This window comes from Littorina saxatilis, linkage group LG5 (genome assembly GCF_037325665.1).
Source record: "Littorina saxatilis isolate snail1 linkage group LG5, US_GU_Lsax_2.0, whole genome shotgun sequence".
Taxonomy (NCBI): Eukaryota; Metazoa; Mollusca; class Gastropoda; order Littorinimorpha; family Littorinidae; genus Littorina; species Littorina saxatilis.
In genome coordinates, this window is record NC_090249.1 from 30238444 (window position 1) to 30265111 (window position 26668).

General features: G+C 39.3%; 1 protein-coding gene and 1 long non-coding RNA gene across 4 annotated transcripts in view; both read left to right on the forward strand.

Moving 5' to 3' along the window:
- Positions 1-12911, forward strand: part of LOC138966831 (uncharacterized) — a 108957-nt gene extending 96046 nt beyond the window's left edge. The window contains exon 3 of the long non-coding RNA XR_011455775.1: positions 8051-12911. This is a non-coding gene — a long non-coding RNA (uncharacterized lncRNA). The remainder of the gene's footprint in view (positions 1-8050) is intronic.
- A 2290-nt stretch (positions 12912-15201) lies between these two features.
- LOC138966832 (EF-hand calcium-binding domain-containing protein 14-like) overlaps positions 15202-26668 on the forward strand; it is a 33695-nt gene continuing 22228 nt past the window's right edge. Inside the window, exons 1-2 of one of the 3 annotated variants that reach the window (XM_070339187.1) lie at positions 15202-15560; positions 16148-16314. In XM_070339187.1, the coding sequence (XP_070195288.1) occupies positions 15430-15560; positions 16148-16314 (298 nt within the window). In that variant the 5' untranslated portion in view covers positions 15202-15429. Of the gene's footprint in view, positions 15561-16147; positions 16315-18759; positions 19261-26668 lie in introns of those variants that run through there. The other 2 variants (XM_070339186.1, XM_070339185.1) reach the window with 2 other exon arrangements.

The following is a 26668-nucleotide window of genomic DNA, read 5'->3' on the forward strand; positions in this document are numbered from 1 at the left end:
AACACCGTCGCTTCTCTATTCTTTTTAGCTTACTGAGTTTGTTTTTAATCCAAACATATCATATCTATATGTTTTTGGAATCAGGAACCGACAAGGAATAAGATGAAATTGTTTTTAAATCTATTTCGGAAATTTTATTTTAATCATAATTTTTATATTTTTAATTTTCAGATCTTGTTTTTAATCCGAATATAACATACTAGATGATTACCCGCTTCGCCGGGGTACCGGCTTCGCCGGGAAGAAGTAGAGCCGAATACTCGGCTTCCCGGCGAAGTAGAGGAATACCCGGCTTTGCCGGGATGAAAGTGTGACCGAGTGCCGAAACACCACAATCACCTTTGAAGGCGAAGTCCTCTCAAACGGGATTGAGAATTTTAGAGCTTATTTCTAAGCCCTATATTAACTGTTATGGCTTCTCAAAGGCCAGAACATACAGAGAGACAAAAGCCGCCAGACCCCATATTAACTCTACAATCCACAGGTGTTGCCTCCACACACACACACACACACACACACACACACACACACACACACACACACACAAACACACACACACACACACACACACACACACACACACACACACACACACACACACACACACACACACACACAGAAGCCGTATATATCTATCTATATATATAAATATATAGAGATAGATGACAGTGGATTTTTCGATAAATAGATTCGACCTTTGCACTTTTACAGTGAGGACAACTTACGGGTACATGCAAGGAAAGCCGCGTTCTGGACAGTGCAGTGACCTTCTAAAAATAGTAACGGGAATATGGATTGACGCCACACGAAGGAAGGGAGATAAACGCAAAACACTGGAGAAGATAAGGAAGAGTTACTGGGAATGGATGTAGTGGATCTACAGAAAAACCAAAATCGGTTCAGCGCTGCGCGCTGAGAGCACGTGTTGAAAATTCTCATCGACCAGGTTGTGTCCGGGGTCTACCTCAATATGCCCACCAAATTTGAAGCAGATCCATCGAGAACTTTGGCCGTGCATCGCGAACACACACACACACACACACACACACACACACACACACACACACACACACACACACACACACACACACACACACACACACACAGACAGACAGACACACAGACAGACAGACACACAGACAGACAGACACAAGTCGTATATATATATAGATTTATATGTTTTTGGAATCAGAAAATTATGAAGAATAAGATGAACGTAATTTTGGATCGTTTTATAAAAATATAATTATAATTACAATTTTCAGATTTTTAATGACCAAAGTCATCAATTAATTTTTAAGCCTCCAAGCTGAAATGCAATACCAAAGTCCGGACTTTGTCGAAGATTACTTGGCCAAAATTTCAATCAATTTTATTGAAAAATGAGGGTGTGACAGTGCCACATCAACTTGTACAAAAAGCCGGATATGACGTCATCAAAGACATTTATCCCAAAAAAGAAAAAAAGTCTGGGGATATCATACCCAGAAACTCTCATGTAAATTGTCATAAAGATCGGTCCAGTAGTTTACTCTGAATCGCTCTACACACACACACACACCACGACCCTCGTCTCGATTCCCCCTCTATGTTAAAACATTTAGTCAAAACTTGACTAAATGTAAAAAAGAAAAAGATTTGCCTTCGTTATTTGTTAGGATGTGGCCTAGTAAGTTACAATTATCAACATGTAAAATGATGTTCTTGTCAATGTATTTTAAATGATTTTAAAAGACTGGAAAGAATAGATACTAGGGGGAGAGAGAGAGAGAGAGAGAGAGAGAGAGAGAGAGAGAGAGAGAGAGAGAGAGAGAGAGAGAGAGAGAGAGAGAGAGAGAGAGAGAGAGAGAGAGAGAGAGAGAGAGAGAGAGAGAGGATGCATCATTTTCAAAAACTGATGCATCCGATACGATAATGATGCATCCTTTTAGAAAATGATGCATCATTTTGATGCATCATTTTTATGCATCACTTTCGGTTTTGTATGCATGCGAAAGATCATTCATTTCCGGTTTTTCCGTAAGAAATGCCTGAGCACGGAAAAACTTGAAATGACATTTTGACGAATATAAACAGATTGGTTAGATAAAACAAAAATAAACGTACACCATACCATCAAATAGGGAACAAGTCAAAGTCACGGCATTATGCATTTTAAGGCATTTTTTTTTTTTTGTGGTTTGTTTTCTGTGCACACGAAGTTTTGACGCCCTTGACCTTCGCCTCAAACTTTCGTTTTCCGACGTTCGTTTCGCTTCGTATTCCGGTTCAAATTTTGCTTTTTGCTCGGCATTTTCCGGGAAAACCAAAAAATTCTGATGCATCCAAACGATGCATCAAATTGTAAAAATGATGCATCAAATTCTTGGTTTTGGATGCATCAATTTGATGCATCAGTTGATACGATCCGCGTTCCGTAGTTATCAGGCCACATGAAGTAGGTATGACAGCACACGCAAAGCATCAAAAGCTTTCTCACAGCACTGTGGTGCATTTCTCATTTACACGGCAACAGGGGGTGGGATTTTGATGCGCAGGGGCGGACGAGGGGGGGGGGGGGGTTCTGGGGTTTCCGGAACCCCCCCCCCAGCCACACACAAAACAAAAAAAATTGTGTTTTTTTGGGGTATTCATCAATTTTGCATCCTTTTTTTCAATATGTTCCGGGGGGGCATGCCCCCGGACCCCCCTAGCAAGCTAGGCGCTTTGCGCCGTCGGCTCGGCGCTTCGCGCCTTCACACCCATATCTTCACAATATACTTTTGGAACCCCCCCCCATAAAATGAACTGATCCGCCCCTGATGCGTGTGAGTGTGATGCACTTATCATACGAGAAAGAGGGCCCCAAAGGGTTTACAATCGTGATCGTGATTGGCGTTTTTTGACCTTTCTGTGACCGTGATTGCCAAAATTTTCATTTCTGTGATCGTGATGGGACTTTGCCCGTGATCTGTGATGAAAAAAAAATCAAGTCTCGTGATCGTGATCGTCATTTGTTTTCGTGATTGTGATGGGCATTATTGCAAAGCATTTTATTTTCAACGTACATTTTTCACAGCTGTATCACTCTATGATCCTTTATTCGTCAAGGTGTTTGTGATCGTGAAAACAAAAATCAAGGTAACTGTGATCGTGAAAGCTAAAATTTCCCTTCCCGTGATCGTGATGATACCCCCCCTTTGGGGCCCTCAGAAAAGGATCAGTATCTTTTTTCTCCATTTAATTTTTTCTCTTGTTTTTGTACATTTAAAAAATCTCATTCCTTCAAGTTTTAATCATTTTTTGGTATAAGTACATGTACCACAGCCAAAAGACGACATGTGTTGCTAAAATAAAACAATGTACGAGAGAGGGAGGGAGGGAGTGAGAGAGGGTATAATAATGAAACCTTGAATTCTTGGCATCATTTTGACACATCTCTCAAGAACTAAGTTATTCGTTTCCTTTCCGGCTGAAGGGGCTTCAGGCACAAAAACGAGACAGATATTTTATCACCCTCAATAAAAGCTGCACCAAGTGCCACGGATTTTACTGAGACTTGTTTTGATCTGTGAAGCCTGTTGTTGCACGGTCTCAATTGCAGCTGCCGGCAAAAGATGTGTTTGGATTTTTTAAATTATTTTGTATCCTCGTTTGACTGTGGTATTTTCTTGGCTTAGGGTTTGTCTCGTATGCTGTTTTTGTTCGTAAAAGTAGTGAGCTCATACGCAGGCAGATATAGACAGTGACACAGATAGGGAGACAGACAGGGTAGACAGACATACAGACGCTCGCCGTGTGTGCACACTCGGCTACACAGACACAAACAAGTCACGTCATGTGATATTGAAACATCATTCAGTCAACATGTCGGTTTGAAACTTAAACACAAAGACTCTCAGTCTGCAGATACACGCACGCACGCTCGCTCTCCAACAACTACGATTGCTTTAAAAGTACCTTCCTTTGCGTGTAAACCATCAAGTAAGTGACCATAGATCCGTTCAGGCTTTTACATATCAATATATATATGCCATAAGAACATATCTCCTTCGGCACATACCAGAAATCTACATCCTAGGTGGCTTCCTTCTGTGCAAATTTGGAACTCTTTGGTAAGCTAATTTCGTAGCTAACACCCAAGTCAATCTGCAAAATTAATTCTGCATTAAATTCTTGATCTGCAGAGCACAGGGATGAAGCAGCCAGGCAGTTGATTGCTGATAATTATGTGTAAATCGAAGGACACTTGTCCCACGTAAAAATCTGAACAGATATGTGGTGATTCATAGTTTTTCACACAGGAAGGAAGGTACACGTGTCTATAACCTTTACGCCTAACAGGAAGTACGCATACAGCGTTACCCAGCTATGTAAGGAGTCAATCAATCATGCCAGACGAAAATGACTGCCATGCACTGCGCACGTACCACGCAGAAACAATTTGTTTAGTCGGCACATTTTATGACGATCAGAAACGATGCTTGGCAAGACAGTCGCACAGTTCTTTCACTATCCGTCAAATGTAAAGATCAGGGGCGAGTCTCAATTCTATTGTCAACAAAGAATGATTACAAGAAAGTATAGCCGACTACGTCGACAGAGACTGAGTGCCAGAATAGCATTGCAGAGCAAGTCTGCAAATTTGAACTTGTCTGGAAGAGTGCTTCTCAGGGGCGAGATCGTGAATATAATGTAAGATAAGGTGCCTATGCGCATTACTTCCCATTCCCAAGCTGTTTTCAGCGATGACATGATCATTTTTGGGGGAACATGCCTTGGAGCTCTTCAAACCGAATTTACATCGAGGGGACTTTAAAAATAACTTCGAGGTTAGTAGAGGGAAGTATTCCCTTTCCAAGAAAACGGAACAAAGCGGAACGTAGCTGTATCTAGCTGTTATATGTCATTTGCTTATTCCATAAAAAGGATAACATTCTGATTACTCGCGTTGCATGTACTCATATAACAACAACAACAACAACAACAACAATGTGATTAGCTCGTTTCTACAAAACTGTACCCGGCTACGCAAGGTAAAATATTTTATTTAAACTTAAAATCCTTCATGTTCCATAGTGAATGGGATAAAACGAAACCCTCTGTAAAGTTGAGGAAAGAGACGAATGAAGGATGACACATACGATACGAAGGAACAAGGATTCCTTTATTAGTGCACTGTGCGGATTATGGTATTTTTTGCGGCATGTAAGACTGAAACTGAGATGTCGGAAAATTGTAGTCACGCGAAACATAAGAACGGGCAAGCTTGATTTACGAGGAACGACATTACTATCTCGGACATTCCGGGATTTCAGCAACGTGGCTATCAGAGGCTCTCTTCCTTCGGTTGCCATGAGACATAGGGATTAGATCTTATCCGCTGGAAACAATGTCTCATGAATTCCGATCAAGCTTCATCATTTCTTGTATTACAAATTTGCATAAATCTGCGTGTTGACCGGTCCTGGTACGACGGATAATAAAAGCTTGAAGCCGGAAGTGCATGCATAATGTTATAACAAGATGGAAGGTGCAGCCCCAGGTCGGATCCTTGAGGAAAAAGATAGAAAAAAAAGAGAAACAAGTCGCGTAAGGCGAAATAACAACATTTAGTCAAGCTGTCGAACTCACAGAATGAAACTGAACGCAATGCAACGCAGCAAGACCGTATACTCGTAGCATCGTCAGTCCACCGCTCACGGCAAAGGCAGTGAAATTGACAAGAAGAGCAGAGTAGTACTTGCGCTGAGAAGGATAGCACGCTTTTCTGTACCTCTCTTTGTTTTAACTTTCTGAGCGTGTTTTTAATCCAAACATATCATATCTATATGTTTTTGGAATCAGGAACCGACAAGGAATAAGATGAAAGTGTTTTTAAATTGATTTCGAAATTTTAATTTTCATATTAATTTTTATATATTTAATTTTCAGAGCTTATTTTTAATCCAAATATAACATATTTATATGTTTTTGGAATCAGCAAATGATGGAGAATAAGATGAATGTAAATTTGGATCGTTTTATAAAAAATAATATTTTGTTTACAATTTTCAGTTTTTTAATGACCAAAGTCATTAAGTAATTTTTAAGCCACCAAGCTGAAATGCAATACCGAAGTCCGGGCTTCGTCAAACATTACTTGACAAAAATTTAAACCAATTTGGTTGAAAAATGAGGGCGTGACAGTGCCGCCTCAACTTTCACGAAAAGCCGGATATGACGTCATCAAAGACATTTATCAAAAAAATGAAAAAAACGTATGGGGATATCATACCCAGGAACTCTCATGTCAAATTTCATAAAGATCGGTCCAGTAGTTTGGTCTGAATCGCTCTACACACACACACACACACACACACACACACACACACACACACACACACACATACATACACCACGACCCTCGTCTCGATTCCCCCCTCGATGTTAAAACATTTAGTCATAACTTGACTAAATGTAAAAAGAAAGAGGGGGGGGGGAGAGAGAGAGAGAGAGAGAGAGAGAGAGAGAGAGAGAGAGAGAGAGACTGAGAGAGAGAGAGAGAGGGTGTGAGAGAGAGAGAGAGAGAGAGAGAGAGAGAGAGAGAGAGAGAGAGAGAGAGAGAGACTGAGAGTGAGAGAGACAGAGAAAGTGAGAGGGAGAGAGAGAGAGACTGTGAAAGAGAGACTGAGAGAGAGAGAGAGAGAGAGAGAGAGAGAGAGAGAGAGAGAGAGAGAGAGAGAGAGAGAGAGAGAGAGAGAGAGAGAGAGAGAGAGAGAGTGTGTGGGGGCTGTGGGTGGGTTGGGGGTGTTAAACAAAAATGAAAGAAAAAAGCTTCCTTAATTTAAGAGGACACCGATTCCTGGCAGTCGACATGTTTACCATACTGCTGTTTTTTTTTTTTTTTTTTTTTTTTTTTTTTTTTTTTTTTTTTTTTTTTTCCCTTACACCTGTTCCTTGTCCCGGTGTGCACTCACGCCGCCCCGTCCCTGCACTCACTGTTCCATCCACATCTGAATTTCGTTCCGCTGCCAGACTTGTCGATTTTACAGACGCTCCAGGGAGGGATGTCGGGTCGTTGCGGTAGGCTACCCTCGGAAGATGACACTGCACTTCTGCTGAGTCACTTCGACGGTGTTCAGTAGTGGGTCTGTCCCGAGCTAACGGACGCAGCCCACTACCTACTATGCCCCCTACTAACGACATTGACAGCTAAGTCGCGGAGCCAGACTGAGTGAGGGTCCCCTCCAGAGAGCAGACCGCCACCACGTCCCTCCGTCGACCCCCCCAGAACGTCACACGTTGAGGACTGACAGCAGAAGTACTATTCAGGGAAGGGTCGAACAGAAACACTGAGACCAAGGTCACCATGAGAGCTCCGGGCATGAAGGGCCACAAGAGCAAGGACACTTTATAATTTTGGATGATTAATGAGATGAGGGTGATTATAATGATGATGCTATGGATTTCCAATTTGGTTTGAGACTACGTGACTACGCTTACTGTCATAATATATCCTGGTGTCAACCAGGCCCGAGAACTGCCGCACCTGCGGTGTTGGTCAGGTAAACAGAACCTGAGCACCCTCAAAGTCGCATTCGTTAAGTGAATGACACTCGGCTGTGTGATTCCAGCCTTCCCATAGGAACCATAGCACTTCCACTCTGGGTAGGAGCCGACCGTAGCCCGAAAAACCCACATGACCCTGATGGGATTCGAACCCACGACCTCCCGGCCCACACCCCGATGCGCTAACCACTGCGCTACGGGGGCCGGTGCTGTTTTTATGTTCATTCATTTCTTGCAAAAACTTGGGAGTGATGAACTTGAAAGGGGTGGGCATAATTATGTCTGGACGACTGATAAACACAAACGTCGCAATTTGTGTGTGTGTGTGTGTGTGTGTGTGTGTGTGAGACAGAGACTGAGAGGAATCAAGTGTTCGTGTCACGTCAGTGCACGTGTGTGGCGTGCGGACAAGTTTGTAAACGCGTATGTTTTGTTTTTCTTCTCCAACTTTGAGGTTCTTTTTCTTCTCTCACGAAATGATTACTTCTTTTGTAAAATCCCCGTCTTCTTTTGTTTACAGACAACATCGGAGTCGTCAAAACGCCAAGTCCACCTGCTGCATCATTTCTGTCGTCACTACGCCGTCACTTCCTCTATCGGCGACAACTCTGATCGTCTCAGCTGCTGTCGTCTGCTTGTCTTTGCTCCAGGAAATGGCGGCCACCTGAGGAAGCGACATTGTTTTTTTTGCTGTGGGCATTTTCTGTTTTCGTCACTGGCCGTTGCTTAGCAACGACGGGTCTGCCTCTGGAACGATGATGCCATAATGAAAGTCGTACGCTCGGTAACCCAGACCCATTTTGCATCTGGCGACGTCGCACTTGTGACAAGTTTCGGTCAACCGCTTCGAACTGCATGAATGGGCTGCGTCACTGAACCGAAACGTTTTGAGAAATCTTTTTAACTTCTTCGTCTATCCCATTTTACTCATTATTTTTCTTAAATGTAAAAGTTACACTAAAACAAATTGTGTGTGGACATTGTAAACTACCGTGTACGCAGGTAATTCCACTCACTCATTGTCGTATAAACTAAGTGTTGCACATTGATTGGTTCCTGGGTACAATATGACGCTGTTTAATAGTCAATGCATTATGAAAACACTTCAAAGTAGCAAAGAAACAAACTGCGACTGAATGCAGGCGTTTAATAGGATGCACGCAGCCCTTCCGAATTCGTCAAAAAGTTAGGAATTTTCCATTTATCTGTTGTTAAGGGGTTATGATTAAATTTTAAACCCTGTATTTAATGCCAACCGCATATACACTCTAGTACATTTAGCAACAGAAAGTTTTTTTGGTTTCGTTATCGGTTAATCCCCCCTCCCCTCCCACACACACACACACATAAATAGAAGCAGGAATTAGGAAGTTAAAACTACAGGCAATTTCTTCTTCTTCTTCTTGTCGATCACTCATGGGAGTGAAATGCGTTGCACTGTCGTTACGCGCACTTTGGCCCAGCGCATCCGTCTTCAGCAGTGGTTTCTTCTCCGACTTTTCCTTGTCGTAGGGGACTTGCCGTCCATGGCTGCAGAACGTCCCCCGTCCTTGGTTTTTTGTCTGAGTGATCCTTCTCATACCCCATTAGCCTCGGGGAGAGGTGGCTGAATTAGTCTGACCTCTACCCTTTGACCTGTCCAGCTTGGGTGGCCCTACCAGGAGTTTACACTCCCGCTGGCATAGCTCTCCGGGTCATCGAGGCACTCAAACCACCACACCGCGCTAAGGACTCGAATCAGCCTTGTGGTGGAAACTACAGGCAATTAAGATTGATGTATTTAAAGGAGCTGATGCAACATAGGGAAAAATAGCAACAGACAGACAGCCCCATCCACCCACTTGTGCAACAAAGTCAACTCTAGACAGCCAACCAACCAACCAATAACTTGATACAGCATCAAAATTGGGAACCAAAGATTTAAAACAAAAACCCACCCCAGTTTCCTTAGCTTTTAAAACGCTGTTTTATGTTCATTTGGTCAATATCCCTTGATAGTTACATAATATATTCGCCAAAAACGAGAATTGTGCGCAAAAACATTTGCATTTTTTGAATGGAACGTGGTGCTTTTGCCAGGGAAAACGACATCTTTATTGAAACATAGCCTTCAAGGTCATTCGAACAATGTACAGTTTCCTTTTTCGCAACTTTTTACCTGGCTACGCTGCCACCATCCCCATCCCCTCTTCTGCCCCATCTACATTCTTACTTTTGTTGTTTCGGCCCTTAAGTTACTATTCGTTTAAAATAAGGTTAACTATGTTAAAACTGAAATTATGTGAACGATTAGGCACTTAAATTATGCATAGAAAAAACACAAATGAATAAGAATTCACAAAAAAAGAAAATCATAGTAAAACTGACTTTATTTCGTTATGCATTTGTTTTAAAATTGTGATTACGTATTTACATTATTGCAAAGGACTAGAGAATGGTCTCTTTCGCACCCCAATGAATTAACAAACATTAAAGCTCATATTGTTGCTAGCTGTTACTTGCTGTTGTAAACATTGTCTTCACAACTGAAACTCATCAATTATGCACACGTTTATATGTGGTGGTCTTTTTAAAACTTTAAACTTTATTGTTGTGTGTGTGATTTTCGTTGTGTGTGCACGCATGCTTGCGTGTGGCAGCGTTCTATAAGTACTACAGAATATTCGCTTTTTTTGCGGGACAGGCATTGTTAAGATGGTAAGCATGAAACTCTGGAATCGGAAATGTTCATACTTGTTTTAAAAGTTACTTGTGTACACGATCATGATTACTGCTAAAGATCTGCTCAGGTTTTCACGTGGAAAAAGAGTATATTCTTCCACTTGGACACATACCAAACATCGCCAGCGTTGTTGCGTTCTGTGCAGACTCGGGAGATGGATGATTGTGTTTTTCGTTTGCATTAATTTGGCACGGAACTCACTTACGAAATGAATTCTTTGGCATGGAACTCACTTACGAAATGAATTCAACAAAACATCTCCACTCTGCTCAGGACGCAGCAAGGCTGTTGATTTTTGACATGTGTTGTTCATATTCCGCCTAATAGCCTGAAGAGATCTGCAGTGGTGAATACAATGGCTTACTAGTTCGGGTGGGAATGTACCTTTAACTTGTTCTGTTTTTCCAGCATCAACTCAGCTGCCAGAGTAAGCTTTTTGACAACATATACTGATATTAGTATGTTGTCAAAGCCACGGCTTTTTTAAAAATGTATTCCTTTTTCCTGTATGAATTGTTTTTGTGAAATCAAAGTTTCGCTGAGTATTGTGAAACGCAGATTTTAAAGTAATCGTTTTTGGTTTTAATTAATTACTTTTTTTTGTAGGAGTACGAGTGTCAGTGTCTGGTGAAAGTATGAATACTGTGTTTTTCATGACTTTTTCAGTCACAAACCAAAGCAAATTCAGTTGTGACCAAATCAGAGGGAAAAAAAGAATACATAAATAGATTAAATTAAAAAAAGAAAGAAAGATCGTTCATAAGAATCACGCGTGTCTAACGTTTACCTATTTTGATGCAGTTATCTTACAACGTCAACAGTGTCCATTCACATCCCCCAAGATGTGTGTCCCCTGTACCAAATCATTATTGTTGTATTTTCTTCATTTTTAAGCTTAAAAGACGTGTTTGAAAGAATTTTGCGTTGAGCAGGGAGATCTTGCAATGCAACTGAAACAATACTGCTTACTCATGCTACATAAACACATGCAGAAAGTGTTAAAAAGACATAAGTGCATACAAACAAGTACACACTTTTTCATTCAAATTAAAAGTGACGACAGGCAGAATCGAACAAAAATGTCATTTACATGACAGAGCAATTCGCCATCTGAACACACAACCATGTATGCACGTGCACATGGGCTGGAGGAAACAGGACCATTTCTGTGCGGTTTTATAGTTATTTATTATTTTTTACAGCTAGCTACATACCTATTTGTTATTTGTCAAAATGAAATGTAACGCACAGAGAGATGAGCCACCCAAAGTAAGGACTGTTCCTGTTTTATTGCAGTTTATTTTGCGTATGTATCTGTGTTTTTTACATTCTGCGATTATCTGCAGTTTTACTTCTTTGTTTGTTTGTTTGTGTTTGTTGTAAGAAAGGAACTTCACTGAAATTCGTAAGACGTAAAACCAATTCTTACGTGTAAAACATTACAAAGGCACTGTCAGTCCCTGATGACGTATTTCCTCTGTCATCGTGGATGACGTCAACTCGTATTTGTGCCTGTGTTAACTAAAATGACCAGGGAATCATGGTGGTGATGGTGATGGCTGTATATCTTGATGGGCTCATAAGAAATGCCGTTTGTTTTTCACAACGTCGCAATATGCATAATCCCCCCCCCCCCCCCAAAAAAAAAAAAGAAAAAAAAAAGAAAAAAAGGAAGAGTTATTTTGATCTACTATTTAATGTAAATTGTTATGGACGTACTTTGCAGTAGAATGCAGTTTATAGCTATATTTAGGCCTTTTAGCGCATTTTATTTGTTACTACTGACGTCGCTGATTTTATGTTACGTCGACCAATTTATTCAGATCGCTTATCTATTTTTTAAAATTTTTTTTAAGCGTTTTCGTATTTAGACCAATTTTGGAAGCTTTGTTTTCTTCTTTATTTGCTCTTAACCGTCGATCCATCATTGTTCACACAGCCCACATTATGCGACTAGTTTCTCCTTCTTCTACAATTCATGTTGTTTGGGCGCTTACTTTACTTTTTTTGCGTAAATCACAAATGCAACTTCAGAAGAAAACGAAAAAACAAACAAAAAAACAAACTCACAAAAGAAAAACAAAACAAACTCACATTCAGGCCTCTTCTTGCAATTTAGCTCAGGTAAATTTCAGCCGCCTCTTTTCATTTCTTTTTTTAATTATTTTGTTGTTATTTTGTCTATGCTTTCTTCTTTTCAGGAACTACATGTATATGGGCAAATCGTTTTATGATGTAAACCAACCTCTGGCATAAAAAGCAGTGACAATCGGCAAAATTTGAAAATATTGATTTTTTTTAGATATGTTGATGCTCCTTTACTACTCCACGGCAAACGGTTTCTGTGAAGCAAATGCACGTCATTGTTTGTTCACTCAGATGGCTATCTCCGATTTTTGCAAACGTGTTAGCATCTATATATAAATGTGTATATCATCCCTACCCTCTTTTTCTGGCTCTTTATCTCTTGGTCTTTTATCTGCTGATTGTATTGTAAATAATTAATCGATTTTAACATCATTGATGTCACATGTGTTTGTTATTCAAAAATTGTCATTCGGGATGCTTTTGAAAGAAAAGAAAATTTTGTTCGGATGAATGACAATGACAATTATGCGTCACATATGTAAAGAAATAAAGACAAAATGATGGAAACGTCTGTCCCTGTCAGTCTCTGTTTCAGTATCTCCGTGTGTCTCTCTCTGTCTGACTGCCTGTCTGTTTGACTGTCTGTCTGTCTGCGGTATGTCTGTCTGTCTGTCTGACTTGGTGCGTGTGTGTGCATGTGCTCGCGCATGTGTGTGTGTGTGTGTGTGTGTGTGTGTGTGTGTGTGTGTGTGTGTGTTTGTGTGTGTGTCAGTGTGTGTGTGTGTGTGTCAGTGTACTACCAGGAACACCGTTGTTCGAGACCAGCACGGTGATCGAGTTTTTTTTAATAATTGTTTTAAAAATAATTATAGACGCGATACTCTGGCTAATATGAAAACTAAATCTGATTTAGAGTAGTAGCGGGTCGCGCAGTTTACTGAGTTGCTACAGCTACTGATTGTAGGAATATGCGTTACGGTTAGCCGATTGTAATGCCGCGCAAGATAAACCCCAAATGGGTTTGTTATCTAGGACTCACCGTGGGGCACAGACATAAAAGACCTCCGGTAAGTAAACGTCCAACCATCACTGAAAATGCATATATAACATAATGGATCAGTGAAACAGTCTGATGATACAGATTGCCAGAAACACTGACTAATATAGGTCTATGCTCAGTGTGACACACACACACACACACGTACTATAACACACCGTAATTTGATCGTCGCCAACTATAACTTGAGACCAACAGGAAGATACTTAAGCCCTGACCAGACTTGGACGCCGTTTTACGCTCTATGCGCCGCAGGCCGTTTTGTGCGTCGCGCGGGATTTGCCGAGTGGCCACACATCGACGATTTTTTTCACAACGCGGTATCAGTGGAGCGGGTCACCTGACAAGAACAAGAAGGTTCAGTTGGATTCGACTGCCGCGCCGCGAGCGGCTGACGTCATCGCTCTGGTTTGCTCTGATTGGTCAAATTTCCGTCGTTCTATGTCTGTGTCATAGAAATTAGAACACGCGCTATTCTTCTGCAAATAACGCTTCGCGATCATTGCACGCTGCGGCGCGCCCAATGGGGCCGTTTTGAGCATAAGTCAAATGTGGACAGGGTCGGCCGGGAGTGTCTGGACAGGCCATAATTACACTGATGACGTACTCTCAAACACGTAAGCCTACGTACGACGGTGTGCACGCGCACACTCTAACACGACACGCACAAATACACACACACACACGTGACACACGACACCCCGTGCACTGACTGACTCGGCATCAGAGTCAAACTGTGAAATTGCGGCCAGTGTAACACGAAATTTTTACTCCACGAAAAATTTACTCCGGAGTAAATATTTCGTACGAAATTCTTACTCCGAGTACACTTTTCGTACGAGAAAAGAACTCCCCAAGGCACGAAAAAATTACTCCCTCCACGAAATTTTTACTCCCCATTTTTTTTACTTCCAGTAAAAATCTCGTACGCAAAAATGGGATGCGGGCGAAGGGACTAAGGCCAATAAGTGATCTCGCGCACACGAATGTCGCGCTACCCTCCTTCCACCCCTTCCACCATCAAGACTAACAGGGGACAAGGGAGTAAACATTTCATACACCTGGCATGGGAAGTTAAATTGCTCGTGTTGGGGTGAAGTAATTTATTCGTTATTTATTCGTCAGGGGAGTAACTTCATTTTCGTACGAAATGTTTACTCGGAACTCACCTGTCTTGGGGAGTAATTTTCTCGTGCAATGGGGGAGTGCTTTTTTCGTAAAGGGAGTAACTTTTTCGTACGAAATGTTTACTCCGGAGTAAAAATCTCGTGGGAGTAATTTTCTCGTGTTACACCGGCATCATAACCAAGTTGATTCACCGAGTCAGTTTCAGTCCGAGAATGTCGACCAGATCAGTCTTTTGACTTGTGATGACTGAAAAAGTACAGACCTTCAACACAAGATATAAAACCGTGGCTGAAACATCAAGACGCCACAATTCATCGGCTTGGTACCCCGGCGAGACGGAAACCAGCGGACACAGTAACAATTTCAGTAAATGTGATCTCCCGGGATCTTCTGAAAACTGAGAGCTACGATCTCCTCAAAAGAGATAGGTACGAAAATAATGTTCAACCCTATGAGTCGCTTCAGATAGCACACTAAACCGATTATCTGTTGTAAGCTAAGCGTATCTGTCGCTTCAACTCGGTGTTGTGGAGAGAGATAGCAGACGAAATATCTCTTTTGGAGGAGTGACGTCCCTTGAAAGGGGAGACAACGTTTGTTTTTTGCTTAACAAGGTGCAATGTTCACTTCGTGTTGGTAATTTCGTCTACACAAACAAATCATGTTGCTTGAAACTTATAAGGTAATCTACGAATAGCTTAAATTTACTAGATTAACGAGTGGATTATCAGTTAACTTTGAAGGTGACAGGACAAATCGAAGCGCTCCCTCGTGACGTCACACAGGGGGTAAGTTGGCAAAGTTTGGAGACAAGTCTGACAGGCCCACTGAACCGCAACGTGTATGGCAGCGAAGAGTACCAGAGACTGAGTTGACGGACTGGATGTGATCTCTTGATCTGAGAATGTCTAAATCAAAGCCAAAGAACGGGAAGCCCTCTTCCCAGGATTACATGAACTTGCTGTACACTGATTCGGAGAGTGATACTGTACCAGACCTGAGACTTCCGCCTCTGAAAGGCAAGAAGCCGAAAAGGTAAGCAAAACTAACACAGAGAAAGTGCAATAAAAACGACCAGCACTAGTTGCCGGCTGTGTGTGTTCACTGGAGCGGTAAATAATGTATCCAGCTGTTACTCCAGTTTGTGTGGTTTTATTCATCAAAGCGAAAGTTTGACCATAGGAAGTGTGAATGAATCGCGTGCAGTTGAACTTGCTGTAGAAGTAACTAAGTTAGTGCAGTGTGTGCATAGAGTCTATTTATATCTATGGTGTGTGTAAAGAAGACTTCACTTGCTCTGTTTGATGTTGTACTTGTTGGCTTATCCTTTTTGATCTGTATTCTCTGACCAACTAAACCTACCTTTCCCTCCTGGCCCATCCTCCTGACCCCTATTATAGCAGCTTCACCACAACATGAACTTAAAAGGTGTGTATCACTGTATCTGTGTATGAATGTAAACCAAGGCATAGTTTAGCAGTATATTTTATACCAAACAAAATACATTCATGATTCTGTTCAGCAAGACATTCATGTATGGTTTTTATTCTCCTTAGTTTTTCACAAAAATGAAGTAAAACAAATTAAGTCTTATTGAAAGTTATTCCTTATTTTGTTTGCAGACGCTCTACAACACAACGTCAGTCAGAGGAGAGTAATTTATGTTCACCATGGGTGATACTGAAGATGGTGATAGTTTCAGTGACACTCTGCTCCATTGTCGGCCTCGGTGTTGTCACCTACTGGTCACTGCAGCAGATCACAGAACTCAAAGATAAAATCAATGTTTGTGAGTATACATATATTATCTCTGACTCGCTAGAAAGGTTAAAACCGATACTTTATTATAGCTGTATACCTTAGTATGATTACCACCGAACAGTAATGTTTGGTATAAAAAACGCTCGCGCTGGACCCGAGTACTCTTCAGATTGGCTCGCTCCCCCAGTATGAAAGTTTTTGTCTTGTGCACGTTTAAGACCAAGTGATTGATCTGTGTGAATTACAGGCATTCCCTTTGCTATATAAATACATTGCATGCGAGCCGAGGATGTGCGTGGTGACTGGCCTTTCTCTTTTATTTGTAATTTGATCACAGTGAAAATGCACACACACACACACACACACACATACACACACACACACACATGTACACACAGACACACACACACACACACACACACACACACACACACACACACACACACTCTCTCTCTCCCTCACTCCCTCACTCTCTCTCCCTCACTCCCTCACTCTCTTCCTCTCTCTCTTACACACACACACACACACACACACACGAGTACAGACTCATGCACGCGCACACACACACACACAGTAACACTAACACATGTGCACAAAATGAACACACACACACACCGCGCGAGAGAAAAAGACGTCAAAGACTTTTGACCGTGACGTAATCTTTTTATGACGCTATATTTCTCGTCAATGTGTGACGCGTTCGGCTGTTCCATGAGACTGCCTGGCTGGCTGTGGCTCCGCGAATTCCCCCCGCCGCCAAGTCGTTTTTTTGTGGTTTATTTCGCATTTAGGTCCCAGGTAACATTATGAAGTTTTAATACGATCAATCGGACCTATTATCAAGTTAGTGTATCAACTTTTGAACGAACTGCGCCCAGTAGTTTCCCAGCAATAAGCTGTTAAGTCGAGACACACACACACACACAGACAATTAAAGTCTGCTGGACCCTTGTACTAGCGTACTCGGGGATAAATTCTAGTTTCTTCAAGTACAAGTTGAAACTAGTAGTAGATCTATAAGACCGCTGAGCTGATTAGTAGTAGTATATCAGAGTTAATTTGTTTTAAGGAAAGTGAAAATGTTTTCTGCGCTTTGAATTTTGCTCGCTTTGGATTAAATGTTTGTGTCAAAACTGACAAACATTTTGTCACTTGACGGTGGCCTACAATGAGTTCGAAGAAAACCACCAGGAAATGAACCCGGTGCTTTTCCTGGTACATGGGAAAAACGCGTCTGCTTCTGATCTGCCAAACAGCGGCTCTGTTCCAACGAGAATTCAGAGGCGTAAGTCAAATATTCCTAACTAATGGATATATATATATATATATTTATGTCAGATTTAAAGTGTCACTCAGTTAAAGTGTCATTTAAAGTGTCACTCAGGAAATCAATAGACCCCAGCAAATCAGTATTGGTATTCCAAGCTCTCACAAACTTCAAAGCATAGCAAAACAAAACTATCTCGCGAGAGCTACATGTGAAAGACGATGTTTGAAGTACTGCTACTTTAAAAGCATAACAAAGAGCATGTCTCACGAGAGCTGCTCAGATACCAAAAAGATCTATCAAGATCCCTGCTGTGTCTGACAGACATGCTTTATTTGGGGCCAGTTAACTTCTGATATAAAATGCATGAGTTAAATTTCTTTGTTTGTTTTGTTTTGTTTCCTTGTGTGTGTGTGGGGTTTTTTTTTTTTAGGAGATGTGGGATTATTTTTCAAGGAAAATCTATTGATACTTCATAGTACACTTATTAAAGAATGTTTTTTGAAGGGAAACAGGGAAAGATAGTATTTGGAGAACTGCATGGAAAGCAAAACAAATTTTAACAAAAAATTAAGATTTTAATTGAACACTGGTTTGAAATTAAGTAAGAATTAAGTTGAACAATATTTCAATCCAGTTGATGTTGGTCATGTATGACCCATATAGAATTTGTGGGAGAACTTTACAGTATTTATTCCTGATCAAACAGCAAGTCATGTATATATGATCCAAACTCTGCAAAGAGGAAGTAAAAAGTTCATCTCTATGTGGCTGGGTCATGTGTTGAATTCTAGTATGTGTTGTTCAAAAATCCAAACATCATTTAGACTGTTGAAGTAGGATCCAGTGAAGGTTAAGATGATACATGTGCCATTAACTAAAATGCACTTGCTTCTGTTGAAACCAATTTTGTCAATCCTTTATAAGTTAATACATGTATTGCTTGGACTTCTAACTTGATCCAGGCAAATCTTCTATCCATAGCCTTTAATGGGATTTCTTCACTTGAAAAGTTCTTTAATTGTTTTCACATATTTTCTGCAGTAAAATAACATGTGAAAACATCCATTTGTAGAAGGACTCTATCGCATTTAGGTCATCTTGCGATCTCATCTAAACCACAGACCCTGTTCAAGGGAGCTAAAGCGATTGTTTACCGTCGGAAGCGTGATCGGTGAGAGTTGTCTACCTTGAATTGATTTCTTACGCTTTATCGTCCAATTCTTGGTCGATTCGTGCGTATTTTACTATTCCGGTGGAAATAATCTGCTCCTTTAGACGCTGGGAAGAATCGCAATTGAACCAAATGGAGTCATTATCGCGAAATACGCCGAAACAACTTTTGGTGACAGGTTGATGACAACTTCCGGTTTTTACCCCACGTCCGTCACGTCATTTTGTGCAGTTTATTGATTATGCTCCGTCCTGCTGCTTCCGTGGAATTTCGGTCTCGATGAATGGGACGATTGACTATTCCGCTTTGGACAACGAACAGTTAATCAAACTGGACCAGGGATCTAGGGCAAGTGTCCAGTTTAAGCCGTCTAAAAAGATGAAAAAGCGGCGTCAACTGGACGCTTTGGTTAGCAACGGCAAGAAACTTCCTCGTCGGAAGCAGAGCGGCCATGAGCTTCTGCGGTCGAATGATTCCGAGTCGTCAGAAGTGGAGGAATTCAGCGTCTTGGAGGGTCAAAAATGGGGAAAACGGTACGTTCTGTGCACTCAAATGTTGTCATTTTGTCTGCAGTGAGTCTGTGAGCACATGTCGCCTTCTGTCTGTCTCTCAGTCAGTGTCAAACTTGCTGTCATTTTTCCCCCTTGTTGATGTTGGTAATTGTGGCATCTCTCTCTCTGTCTGTCTCGCTGTCTCTGTCTCTGTCTGTCTCTGTCTCTCTCTGTATCTTTTTTATTTTATTTTTTTCATTTTCATTTTTCATTTTCATTACTTTCACAGTCGGAAGCAGTTTTATCAGAGTGAAGTACACTGTGATTCCACTCGTCTGCCTTTATTTAACTTGGCTTGTTGAACTATATACTCTGTTTCTTGCAATTTATCACAAGTTTTAATTGCTGTTGGGCTTGTTCTCATGCTGCTGATGGAATTATCCAGCCTCATGTCTGTTTCTTGTGGAATATGGCAAAGGGGATATTGTCTTATTGACTGCTCCTGTTGACATTAATTTTTGAACACAAGGCAGAAGCAAAACACTTAGTCACTCATTTTTTATTGGTGTTTTTTTCTTATATTTTGGCGGAGACATACATAGATTCAGGGACTAATATATGGCCTTAAGTCTGAAATGGTGTCCACAGCTGAAATAGCTGTGCAACCTTGGCTCTAACCTGATTTGTACATCAAAGAAAAATAAAATCCTTGTAAAGATTAATGAGACTTGTAAAAAAAAGTATGAAGTACACACCTAGAGAAACATTGTGTGCTCAGTTGTTGTTTTTAATGAAAATGTCGCCATTATCTGAAGTCAGCAGCACTACATTTTGGCCATTTTTTGTGACATGACCTTACAGCATATTGAAACATGGTCTACTCTGTCATATTTATGGGACAGAATGTCATGAATGACTTTTCACTGAGCCAGTAAAACTCAAATGTACCTTTGACAAAGCAAAGTTTTTGAATTTTGTCAGTGAGCCTGCAGAAAATGGGGAGACAAAATTTCACAGAAAGTTCATAACTATTTCCGTAAGACTTCATTTATGTTCACTGATCAGCTCTAAATAATAATTAAAGATTGAAACCTGATATATTTTTGTAAAAAAGTATTTTACAGTATGTTTTGCAGAGGTATAAAACATAAAAAGGGTTGTTTGACTTGTTTTTGCATGTTCAAAAGTAGTTTGAAGTTTACGTGCAGATTTTCTTGTGAAAAAAGAGTTATGAACTTTCCAACCTTTTGCCTTATAAAATGAGTAAATTGACTGGTTGGGGAACACCTAGCTTTGTAATGCATTTGGATCCACTAGCAGCAGTCACACTGAAAGTTTGCATCAAGTTCATTCATTGGTGTTTGAGTAATTGAGAAATAAAAAATTCTTGTGAGAAAGTTATGAACTTTCCTACTATCTCCACTGAGAGTGTTTTTTGTCCTTAAATGCTAGCCATGAAAGTTAAGGTTGTAGTGGAACAGCAATTTTGCATATAAAAGTACATTAGATTTAGATACTAAGCAATTTTTGTCACTAAAGTCAAGCAGTATGCTTTAGTTAGCCATTTTCTCTGTGTCTTGCGCACTATTTTTATGTGAGAGTTACTAACTCATGTCAAAACCCAAAATATATGTAAAATGACTATTTTCAGTTTCCAAATTACACTGTACCATGATTTTCATCACAAAAAGAATCTACTGGCTGCTGACTGTTTCTTTCTGAAGTACTTAGCCGTTTTGTCATGAAGTTCATAACTTCACATAACTCAAGCTCATTTTTCAAGGGCGTGTTTAAAATAATGCCTTGTTAATAGCAAAAGAGTACATTTGACTTTATCTGGACATTTTGTAAGAAGTTTTCTGAATATCAACCCTCAAAATTACATTTTGATAATTCCAGCATGAATCTGGGTTGACTGCACGGTGTACATAACTTCACATCAACTGACCCTCAGCCCCACGGTGTGAAGTTATGAACACATGCCATGAGTATGATTTATACAAAATAATTAATTTACTACACTAAAACACTACCTCAAATGATGTGCTGCTCTTCTCCAGAGTAGGCTGTTACAATTTGATGTCATTTTTATTTTAATTTACCAGCAGATTTTAGTACGTAGCTTTTCAGTTAAATAAATGATGTGAAGTTATGAACACACAGTCAGCTGACATAAACACTAACTAAATAATGATTTCGGTAACAGTTTTCATGACTGAGTTTGGTTAAGTAAATCATTAAGTTGTTTAGAATTATTTGCAAGAGACTTTAGTTAGTTATTTTAGTATAAATGTGTGATTGATGTGAAGTTATGAACTTTCACAAGTTTCAAACAATTTGTTTTATTTTGGCAATTAAAATCTGATTTTGTAATATAAGTGCAGCTTTAGCCTATACTATAACTCTGTGTTCTCAGTTTGTCATTGTTTTGCAAATATATTATACAGTAACTGTACTAGAGACCAACATAACAAAAATTCTTGTGAAGTTATGCGCACGCTCACATTTTATGATTTTTGTTATCGTTTGTTTTCACAAATGTTTTACTTTTATTACTTAGTTGTATGTTGATTACAAAGAGTAGCTGGAGAGAAAATAAGATGACATATGCACTTTCTTACTTTGGTTTGAATTAGCCATAGTTTGTGATGTCACGGTGTGAAGTTATGAACTCCTAGGACATTCTAAAAAAACTTTCAGTTTCTGCCAACTCTTTGAGTCAGACAAACATTTTGGTGTATTGAAATCCTTTTGATGGTACTTTTCAAGCACATCTTGCACAAAAACAGCAAAATTGTAGATTTAATGATAACTTATGCCAATATTTGCTGTGAAAAAATTGTGACAATATTAATTTCTATAAATAATACAGATAACCAAAAAATCTTCTCCACACTTCATCTTCAAAAATTACCTTCATGTTCCAGCTCACCTTTTTCAGATTAAAAAACTAAACAAATTGTTTCCTGCCTGTATAAATTAAATTTATTATACCAATAAAAGTAAATTATGTGAAGTTATGAACTTCCCATTAATGGAGTTCACATCTGCATCATGCGTGGCCAAAACAAGTTTAACTTGCTTGAAATGCAAAGTAATTTGCTGTAGCAATTTGCTCAGATGTCTAAAACAGACCCAATACATGTAGCAACAATGATTTAACAAGTCTAAATTTTGTGACGGTGTGAAGTTATGAACTCCTGCAAACTTTTAAACCTGAATCTGTGAAGTGATCAAACATGAGTTTTCTTAAATCATAGCTGTTCCTTGCGTATTTATGCTCTAAAATACATCTCTATTTTTAAAACAAAGAAAATGTTCATTTTTAAAATTGATTTTGTATGTCACAATAATGGACACCTATTCTGACTTTGGGCCATATAGAGAATACTACATGGCTTGCTGTGTCGTACCAGATTTACACAAGTTTTTTTTACAATTCGCTCGCAGTTCACTATTTGAAAAAGCAACGAGTGTAAATCTGGTACGACACAGCAAGCCATGTAGTATTCTGTTTATCCTACATACTGTACTTAAATGTATTTTACTGAAAATGTCCTGCAGTCAAGGCAGCTAAATTGAAGACGCTTGTTTTGGAATCTCGATCTCTTCTAAAGCCTTGTGCAATCTATTACGTCAAAGCAAAGAAACGTCACTCTAAAAGTGTGGTGTGACGTGTTAGTTCTAAAAATTAATCGAGGGTAATTAGCGAGCGCAATTTTTTTCTTCTATAATGACGTTTGTCTCATTGACTTTGGTATCATAAGCAGCGGAAAAACAGGTCCCTGTCAGACTTGCTTGACATGACCTCATTTACATGATATATATATATATACACACATGTGATTTGAACGATTATTATCTCGCGAGTGTCTCTCTCACGTATGTAGGATAAAAACAGATACAGGATGTGCTGTTGTTTTCATGTAATATTATGAAGGGAGTATGTCTGACATATTGTACTCAGTTATAATGTTACGGTTAAGGAAGGTATTTCTGCTGTTGAAACAACATGGCTGATTGTGAAATGTTGAAGTTCTGTTCTTGAAAAAAAATACATATTGCTGAGTTTTGGATCTGGTTAGATTCTGAATCTAGCTGGATAGGATCAGTATTCCGTTCTCTGCTTAGGTAGATTTTAATTTTGATGGGCTCAGTTGATAGTGACAGCCATCTACAGCTGTGACACATATGGGCAAGGCTCAGAAATGGTGTCTAAAAAGTGTGACACATGATGAAGAAATGGAAACTGTGTTTTGAGTGACAAAAATGATGACATCTTGTGTACAATAATAAATTACAACTAACAATGCTAATTTCAAGTCAATCAGACTTTTATTAGGTCTAAAACAAGACAAAACAGTAAAACAAGTTGTACATAACACCACACAATGTCTTATTCTTTTATTTGATTAAAGTATACATTGTGATGATGTTTGAATGAAAGTAGAGATTGAAACAAATTTTGTGTGTAAGAATAAGCATTTTGTCATAAAGGGCAAACATTTTCAGCAACACACAAAGAAGATATTCCACAACAAAAACGCAGTACATAACTTCACCACATTCACCACTGCTTCACTTTTGAAATACACCTAAATCTAAGAGAAAACAAGATAACATAAAAAGTGTGGTAGAAAATGAAATCTGATCCATAGAATATTATTTCTAATCACCTGCAGTAGCAGTTAGACAGTAAAACATCAACCATAAGGGCAATTTAAAAACAAAAAACAAAAACAATGCTACTAAATATGCAATTTAGCCCATAAGACAACTGCAACTGGCAATGCTAATACAATTTCAGGTCAGAAGTTCATGGCTGAACTGTTTGGATCACACACACACATTGTTAGCGCCAAAAATATTAAAAAAAACAGGCTAAAACTCAGTAAAAGGCGATCTCACCCTTTGACTGTACATAACTTCACACAATAATTTCTCCAAAATTTGTCTTTAAATCAAGTAACAGGAATAATATCAAAAACAAAACACATTTGCAGCACAGGATCAAGCATATGAATGTTATCATACCAATTATTGTGTCCTACCTTTGACACAACACGTGCTACGCAGCAAAGATATCATTTGTACATGTATAACTTCACCACAATTTGAGTGATTCCGTACCGTGTTCATTTAAATGTGACAAATATATGACCTCTGCATTTGCAAAATTGGTTAAAAATGACAAATGAAATGAGAAATTCATGCTTTGTGAGCATTTAATGCAGGAACTGGTTAAAACAAATGAATTACATGCATATAACGAATTGGTGTGAAGTGATGTACATATCAATTATTCATGTGGCATGGAGATAAGTAAAGTTATTTAGTACACTCATGAAAAGATAAATCTGAAGAAAAGAAACATTGCAGAAATGGGGTGATAAAAGGTGATAAAAAATACTATGTTTTGATCTTACTGAGCGTACATAACATCACAACAAACCAATTTCTTATATATGCTGTGAAATTATGTACACACTGACATTAGTATAATATCTTCATAAAAATGTTTTTGTCAGGCTCAATAAACAGGAAAAAAAAAAAGATTCATAAAACATCTGAAGATAACACAGCATGATGTTTCCATTATTTCAAAAATGTACATGACTTCACACATCTGAAACAATAAGAAAATAATCTCTTTGCTGTGAAGTGATATGTACATTACTGTCAAAGGCAACATTATCCCATTACTGAAGAAAAACAATAAAAAGTTGTTTAACAACAGAACAATAAAAAGAAAATCATATTCATTATCAATCTTCATAAACGGGCCAAAGTCAAAAGGTGCCAAATGGAACACTATATTTTCATTTTATGTTTTATACTTGTTTTTTTGCATTTTTGACACTATTAATTAATGTACTTTTAATGTTTTTTAAAACTAACCCTGCAGTTTTTCAACCAACTGAATAAATTTGTGTTTTGTGTCCTGCTCTGAAATCTGTTTCTCGTGACATACAACATCTTCAGTGCTGTTTCTTGTTACCTTAAATGCCAATTTCAAGATGGAAATATATCTTTTTGTACAAAATCCAACACACTCTTTTGAATTATGGTCAAAAGAAATGTTCAAATGTAATATATTTTAAGCATGGCCATCATGAAAATGTCACGTCACGAGAAACAGATTTTTGGATTTTCTGCAAATCTTCCTAGAAAAAACAACAAAGACTTTTCAGACAAACCATGTAGCATTTGTTTTCTAACATTTATTCAACTTGTGTAAAGAGACAAGAAAATCCTGAAGTAAATTTTTACATGAAAAAACAACACTTTTCCAGTTTCTTGTGACAAGTCAGTGTGACTGAAGAGATTGTAGAATTAAAAAAAAACACCATCAACAGAAACATTTATTCATATTTCAATAAAGTATCTTGACTTATGTATTTATTTTCTTTAAAACATAGAAACAGTGTGTTTTCTACGTCTCCTGTGACAGTTCCGTCACTATGACTCTCATAGCGTTTCTGTCACAACAACTAAGTTTGTGTCGTTTGAATGAAATAACATTCTGTCATGATTCTGAGTCAAAATCGAAAGTTAGTTGTGTGCTTCTGTTCCGTAAAACTTTGTTAACATAACATTACACAGAAGAATAAGCACTCAGTTTTTCTTAGAAGGGTGTTCTTTCATGTCTCTCGTTATTTTTGGACCCCGCGTTGTTTCCTGTGACGTGTAAAAAAGCGTGTGACGGATTCAGAAAACTTGTCCGGTCGCAAGGACGCCATGCGTTCGAATGTGCCAGAAACTCGTATGTCGCTCAGACCACTTTGCGGATGTCGTAAAAGCAGCTGCCGTTAATCGAGATCGAAAGTAAGGTGCCGAAAATCGCGTGCTGTCTCTCGTGACGTTTGTGACAGATTTTTTGCAACGTGTCAAAACTCGTTTTAATTTTGGTACCATGCTTGTCGTGTTTTTCCTTTCGTCACTCTCAGTCGCAAAGGAGACACAACGATTTGTGTAGGTTCTGTAGATTTATTAACAGCTGGAACAACGGTGACAATATCTCTCAGCACAGTGTAAGAAAGAACAAGTGCAAGACTGGTAAAGAACAACAATACGTGTGCGCAGCCCTACTTATATAGTTAATGGACATACGAGAATATTCGGGAAACATCGACACTAATCTGGTTAGATCTACACAGTTCCATCTGTTCGATGAGCGTCTACGCTTACGTCATGAGTGACTGCGCACTAAATCAAAGTAAGTTCCATAATGTTCTTTATCCTTCCATTCGATTCCAGTGGTATCTAGCGATCTCCACAACACCTCCCCACCTAAACTGATGCTACTCCTCAAGCATCAACAGCAAAGTCTCTCTGTGGGTTTGCGTGTTCTCTTTGACCGTCTTAGATTGTCTGGTCCATACTCTGGAACGGATGGAGTACCTTTGGGTTTGGTCTGTCTCCGAGTTTGTGGCACAGTTTCCAAGATCTC